This window comes from Electrophorus electricus, chromosome 22 (assembly GCF_013358815.1).
Source record: "Electrophorus electricus isolate fEleEle1 chromosome 22, fEleEle1.pri, whole genome shotgun sequence".
Taxonomy (NCBI): Eukaryota; Metazoa; Chordata; class Actinopteri; order Gymnotiformes; family Gymnotidae; genus Electrophorus; species Electrophorus electricus.
Window position 1 is genome coordinate 4,079,933 of NC_049556.1, and position 7,198 is coordinate 4,087,130.

At 37.9% G+C, this 7,198-nt stretch overlaps 1 protein-coding gene across 1 annotated transcript; it reads left to right on the top strand.

Annotated features, from left to right (window-relative positions):
- Positions 1-448: 448 nt before the first annotated feature.
- LOC113590179 (CD209 antigen-like protein C) lies at positions 449-5,824 on the top strand. The gene is made up of 5 exons (XM_027030201.2): positions 449-747; positions 1,452-1,682; positions 2,030-2,139; positions 2,229-2,335; positions 5,016-5,824. The coding sequence occupies exons 1-5, from the start codon at positions 597-599 to the stop codon at positions 5,164-5,166; spliced, it is 750 nt and encodes a 249-aa protein (XP_026886002.1). The 5' UTR covers positions 449-596; the 3' UTR covers positions 5,167-5,824.
- The last annotated feature ends 1,374 nt before the right edge of the window (positions 5,825-7,198 follow it).

Below are 7,198 nucleotides of genomic sequence, written 5' to 3' on the forward strand. Positions count from 1 at the left end.
AAGTATGACAAACATGCAAAACAATAAGATATCAAGAAGGGGGCACTTTTTCACACCACTGTATATGAACATGCACACATGCAATGAAATAAGGAAGTGAACTAGCACCAGACAGAAATCTTTAAATGGCCTTCCTGTGAAGGAGATATGAATACATTCAAGCTGCTATGGTTTTCTTTATACTCCCTCACATGGCACTAGATGTAGACAAATAATGTATATTAAACCACTACACTTTTTACTTTTAAGCATGTGTATATAAGAGGTAGAGGTTCTTTTCTAAAATGTTTATTATTATTTATAAGATTTATGATCCCCTTCCCCCTCTGCTCAAGGTCACCCCTCCCACACCCCCACCAACAGAATGTGTCCTGTGTAGGCCTACCATTTTGTAGCAGACCATAAAGCAACATCAATTAAGGGAAGTAACTACTACTAATAACACGCATATAGTGACTTAGAGTTTCACTGCAGCCAGGTTCTTTCTTCATGCTGTGTGGAGTTTGTCTGTCCAAAACTGATCAAATCAAAACAGCTATATCAGGCTGTGCTGATTTCTGCCTCCCTGTAAGATCAGGATTTCTGAGCCAGGGGAGATGACGGGAGAGATCTATCAGAATGCAGGCGTAATAGCAGGTGACAGGTGTGATTCACAGGGCTGCGATGACTCCTATGAAGACATTTATGTTAACACGGACAATGCTGAAAGTAGGAGGAGCAGGAAAACCAAGGAAACTCTCTACTCAAGTCAGTACACTCATATCCGCTCTTCCTGTCTGTTTCTTTGTCTCCTTTTCTCTCGTATGTCTCGTCTCATCACCAAGTTATATATTATTATAGCTAGCTAGGCATGTGTAGCAGTATAGGCTGTATGTAACATAAATCCTAACCTTAATCACAACAAACCTTGTTTTCAAGTTAAAGCTATATTTCCTGGTACAATGGTCAGAATTTTCATGTCTTCCTTTTATGGGTACACCTGATGGACACAGAGAGAGTACATGTAAAGAAAAACACATACAAGGTGCACAGACACTGCTACACTCAGTGAAACATATATTTATCAGTATGACAAGACATGATACTTTTCCCTACTGCTCTACCACATGAGCTACAGGGCAGTTTTACAGATACACAAAAACATTTGAATATTGATTTAACCAAAGATACTACATTTACCCTACTGAAGTTCAATTGCTCAGTAATATGAGTACCTAAGTTATGGGTTTAGTATGTTAATGCTCTAAAACACATCACATACAACCATAGTGCATCAGTTCTTGATTATGAAAAGAGAATAATTCCAAAATATGACATTCCTTTCCTTTATAATCAATATGTTGTTTCATCGTGATCTTCAGCACACAATCGCACACCGAGGTTGTTATAATGATGTGAACAATCAATACATCTGAACACACTTATAACAATGTATTTCTCTGTAACTTTAGGACCCAGCGCTGATGGGAGGAGATGCCTCAGGTTCACTGCAGTGGGTCTGGGGCTGCTGTGTGTACTTTTGCTGACTGTCCTCACAGTATTGTGGCTCACTTTTACTGCAGAGAGACACCAATTAAAGAACAACCTGATTATAACGAGAGACCAGTTACAAACTAGATGCAACAACCTAACCCAGGAAAGAGACAAGTTGTATCGGGAGAATAAATTGCTTTCTGAACTGGGTATGTGATGAGCGACTGCCAAACACTCTATTGTCTAATTCATGCACTTCCTGGTATGCTTCCATTTTCTTTTTACAAAGAAACTATGAGGGTCTTGTTTAATTATAATACTGCCTTTAGTGCTGCCTGTTATTTGGGATGTTATGAAATTGGTTATTTAAATGAGTGTGTATGAAGAAACTGTCTTAGTAAATCATATGCTCTTTTTGTCCCATGAATCTAAGTGGCAGCATGGAGGTCTATCGAAGGCCCTCACTGTGCTGGGTGTTTACAAAAGTGTGCGTGTAAATGTTATGACCAACAGTGTCTTACCATGCTGTATGAAATAAATGCACACATCAAACTAGGATCCAGAGTATACTACATCTCTACTGAGAAAAAGACCTGGAAGGAGAGCAGACAAACCTGCAGAGGACAAGGAGCAGACCTGGTAATCATAAACAGCAGAGAGGAACAGGTGAGAGAGAGAGAGAGAGAGAGAGAGAGAGAGAGAGAGAGAGAGAACACACCAGTGCTCAGTTATATCTTATGTTTTCACAATCACAGGAACGGATCATTAAGATCATTAACACGGGTCGAGCTTGGATAGGTCTGAGTGACATCGACATAGAAGGGGTCTGGAAATGGGTGGATGACACAGCACTCATCACATCGTAAGACCAAGATCATTTCTCTTTGTGTGTCTTACTCTGCCACTGAATATTGGTCTTATATAATGAACACTCAGAGCAGTCAGGATGCACAGAAATCTAAACAATAAACATTTCTCATGCTTGAGACATTAGTGCTTCATGCTGGACATAATTCTGTTTTATATTCTGATTTATAGTCTTCTTTATATTTGTCTTTATGTTCTTCTTTATTGGGAGATAACTGAGTGTTTTAAAGTGTACAGAGTTAGAGTCAAAGCATTACCCAACATAATTAAATAGACAAATGCTGCACAACAGTACACTGCAGAATAGCTTCATCATATTACAAATGCCAACAAATTCTAGCTATAAGCGCATAGATCCTAGGAGAAACAGAACGTTTTGTGGGACAATCAGAAAGAAGGGCATTTAAGAGTGCAGCACTAGGTCAGAGGCTGTGCTAGAGATCTGGGGCTGATAGCCAATCCAATTAATATTCTGAAACAGTGTGTGGTGTGAAATAAGGAAGTGACCAAGTACCAAAGAGACTTTGAACTTTAAATGGCCTTCCTGTTGAATTCAGTCAAGCTCCTACAGCTTTGTTTATACTCCCTCATATATTACTAATTACAGGCACTTTTAATATATTGTTTGTTAAAGTATTGCACTTTTAAGTGTGTGTGTGTGTGTGTGTGTGTGTGTGTGTGTGTGTGTGTGTGTGTGTAATATATATATAAATAAATAAAACATTCCAGGTGAGTAACTGCACTGTACTATAGTAATAGATGTAGAGATATTCAAAATTATTCAAAATGTTCAAAATATTCAAAAACACAAGGTTTCAAGAGAAACAGGATGTTTCAGACTGAGGTCCTTCAACAACTGTGCAGGCAAAGTGTTTCTGAATTTGTAAGAGGAGGAACAAGTTTATATATGAAAAAGTAGATGTTTAAATCATAAAATTAATTCCATGTGGTTCTAAAGTTCCATGAGTATAGATGAGAGTTATTTTTCATTTTTCAATTTCATTGCTGCCATAGCAACATGTGGCAATGCAGACAGATATCATTAATGCAGTGTGCATTAATATTAAAATGCCTTTCCACTGGAAAGGACAAATCTTTAATTCTGATGGTCCGAACGTATTCAACAAACTGATCAGGAACCCTTCTCTTGGTTTCTCCAATGTAAAGCTAATTAAATCCCTTGCAAGTAATACTGTAGACAAGTCCCACAGTAATGCATGAAGAATGAGTGATGACAATTGATCCTTTTGTGCCAGTTATTTTAGTGGATGTGTTAATAAATTTACCTGTAGCGCATCTAAAGAAATTGCAGGTGTTGTGCTATTGTGGGAGTTAGATGTTATGTGGAATTAACAGACATACACCACTTGCAAGTAAAGTGCTTTTTTTCTGCAGAAAGACTCATGTCTCAAACAGGATTGTCTGAGAGGAGAGGAGCCCTGAGACTCCTCATATAGTCCCTGTCACACACACCACTGTGTTGAAGTCAAAATTCCTCAATCCTGCACTCCAGATATTCACCATCATCAAGATTGCATTGCTCAATCATGCAATGCCTACACATATTTCCATTAGTTACATCGTTACTGCTAAAGCTTAATATATTATTGCTATCGCAGCACCGCCTAACCTAGTCATATGCTTTCTCGACCATTGCTACAATAGCACTTACATAGATACTTGTACTTTTCCATCTCAGTTTTGCAGTCTCTAAATGTTAAATTCCATTTCAGCAGGCTAAAGTACCACAACCTTTATTTGAACGATAATTTGTCTCACTCTTGACAAGCATGTTTTGATTTTTTGATGTTTTTGTCTCATCTGTAGGAGATTAGTGGAGGATCTTTAAAAATGGATGTGGTCTCTGCATCATCCTCTAGGATTCTGAAGTGTTTATGTATAATATTAATCACTGTTTTAATTGTAGGACGATAAAACAGCACCAAGGCAATTCTTGTAGTCTTAACAGTAGATTCTTTGTAGTTCAGTGTGTCTACTCTCTGAACAAGTAAAACAGGCATAATCTATGACTACAAAACCCACATCTTTTAACATATTCACACATTTCCATGCTTTTTTTGAGAAAGTCTTCATTTTCACTGCAAATGCGCTCAGGTCTAAGTAGGTGTGAGTAAGTGATAGAGTTTTTACAGGTCTTGTGATGTGGAGAATTAGGAATGCAAGGAATGCAAGTCCACTGGTTTATAATAGATGATATTTAAACAAGAATTTGCAAGCTTCACTGAAACATCCAAAAAAAATGTTATCCTCATGCCAGGATGTGCTATATATGTATATTCAAGAGTGGAATTTAAACAATGAAGAAATTAACATATGTATAGTGCATCCTGGCCATTTTTATTAAAATAAGCATGTAGTCTTAAACACCAGAAAAAAATCTTTAATGAATTTAGTCCATTAAAGACACCAGTGATTGACCTTGTATGTCCAATTTTAGAACTTTTGATAGGACAGATAATTCCAGAGAAGTAAATTCCAAATCACTGGGAATAGTGACAACTTTCTTGAAGAAGTCCTTCATCAGCTGTGCAGGCAAATTTCTTCAGAATTTTTTACAGCACTACTGTGCGTATGTTATGGAATATACATATATATGGAATCAATTAAGACACTGAAAAATGTTACATTCCTGATCCTTTCTCTCCGGGTTTCAGGTACTGGGCGGCAGGGGAGCCAAATAATAAAAGTGAAGCCGAGGACTGTGGTGAGATTTGGATCTCTGGAGACGAGAAGGGCTGGAATGACAGAACATGCTCTGATGTGGAAAAGTGGATCTGTGAGAAAAGTATTTCAGAAAGAAGTTAATTATACTGATAAGAACTTGCTAGTGAGATGGCAACGTTTAAGAAACAAGCTTAATGTACTAGACTTTTATGAAACATGTTTTAATTACAAATTGAGGTAAATCAGCTCTTTATGGTATGCAGATTAACAAATATAGTATTATTTCTAATGTCTTATACTCAAAATTGTATCTGTCCTCTTGATTTGACTGCCCCCTGGTGGAAGAATCAGATATTTGGAAGACATTGTTCTTGCATTATGTTTTTAGTAGTGGTAATTTTTTAGTACAAATTTTAACAGCTCCAGTACATAAAATCTAAAATGTATAGTAAAAACACAATTATGTGCTTATGTGCTTGTGAAAGATTACTTGTGTTCAATCTACTGCATTTGCATTATTGTCCATTTTGTGTTTTGATTATAAAGATTCTTATGAAAAAGCACCAGGATTATTATTATTGCAACATAACTGAATTTTAACAGAATATATCATTTAAAACTGCAATGTGCCAGTTCATCTGATAATTTTAACAGAATATATCATTTAAAACTGCCATGTGCCAGTTCATCTGATAATTTTTAAAAGTCATGAAAATCTCCTTGACAATAGAATTTAACATGAAACATGAGATCAGTGAAGTAATTAAATTCCACTGTAAATAAAACAGATTTACATCCATTTTCTTGTCAGATTCTAAACATATATACTATACAGATATAATCTGACATTTGGTACCCCAGTGCCGCCTTCTTTTAAACATGGTAATCTAAATTAACAAAGAATACAAGTGGCAGCATCTGGAAAAGGTACAGGAATCTGGGTAGAATATTCATCTGAAGCCCAATGATTCTCCCCAACCATATGCATTCTTCCCCATCAATGTAATTTTCTTATGTTTTCTAGAATTGCTCTGGAGGTTCTGTTGTCTACATAAGCGTCTAATGTTTATTCCAAGCTACGCTATTCGCTCAGGCAGTCACTGAGATGGAAGGCCTCTAGGTAGCACTCCATTCTTTATTGCCCCATGGACCCTTTATTGCCCCATTTTGTGAAGTTAAAGTAACATCATCTGCAAAGATTGAGATTTTTCTGTCTGTATCTTTCATTCTTAATCCTTTAATTACTGAGCTAGTTCTAATGAGCTCAGATAATGGCTCAGTGGCTAGTGTGACTTATAAGAAGGGAGGTGAACAAGTATTCGTAATGACCACTACTTTAGGTGCAGCGTACACCAACATTCACTTACTGTAAATTTTTCAAGGGTACGGAAAAGACGGGGCCCCATCAAATGCCATAATACCAAGTTCATACAGCACTCTAATGAAGACATAAACAGACCATTTACTCACAGAGCATCACAGCGAATGGACACTTCCTGTGTTCTTACAATCAGTCACACATCTTATCACACGGTCACATCGCTGTGCGTGAGCCATTGTAAAAGCTATCTAATTGTATATGTGTAAGGTGGGCTTGAACCCAGATCAGCTAAGTGAGGACACCAATAGCCTACTGGGTGAGCAATCACACTCTAACAATGGCGGGCCCGTGTGCAGAACAGTTAGAGCTTGGATCAAGTAAAACAAAAGGAAAAAACTAAACACCATGCCGAGCTTGGAAAAAGGGAGAACAAAGGATGCCACGCGAAGAAATGGCAACCCCGATACAATGGGGAAAATTCAAACTAAAACTTCCCAAACAAAACCAGAAAACAGGGAGGAACTTGAATGGCTAAGGGAAGCCGAGAGAGAGAGAGAGAGAGAGAGAGAGAGAGAGAGAGAGAGAGAGAGAGAGAGAGAGAGAGAGAGAGAGAGAGAGAGAGAGAGAGGGAGAGAAGGGGACGTGTAAAAACACTGACACCCTCGCAGAGCAGAAGTGTAGCACAAGGGCTTACAGACCTCAATACCCAGAGTTACCTACTAGGAGCTTGGCTCAAAACTTTAGCAAAGCCCCAACACCAAATGACTGCGTCACTGGACTTATATAAGGTCTAGCCCAGGTGTTGGGTGTTAAGCCTGATTAGTGGTGTGGTTGACTCGAGGCCTCCCTCTG

What these genes read in the sequence shown, in the direction of transcription:
- LOC113590179 (XM_027030201.2), top strand. Translation starts at nt 597, where the DNA reads ATGACGGGAGAGATCTATCAGAATGCAGGCGTAATAGCAGGTGACAGG. An exon ending in TAAATTGCTTTCTGAACTGG is followed by an intron (nt 1,683 to 2,029) that starts GTATGTGATGAG and finishes ACATCAAACTAG; the next exon opens with GATCCAGAGTATACTACATC. An exon ending in TAAACAGCAGAGAGGAACAG is followed by an intron (nt 2,140 to 2,228) that starts GTGAGAGAGAGA and finishes TCACAATCACAG; the next exon opens with GAACGGATCATTAAGATCAT.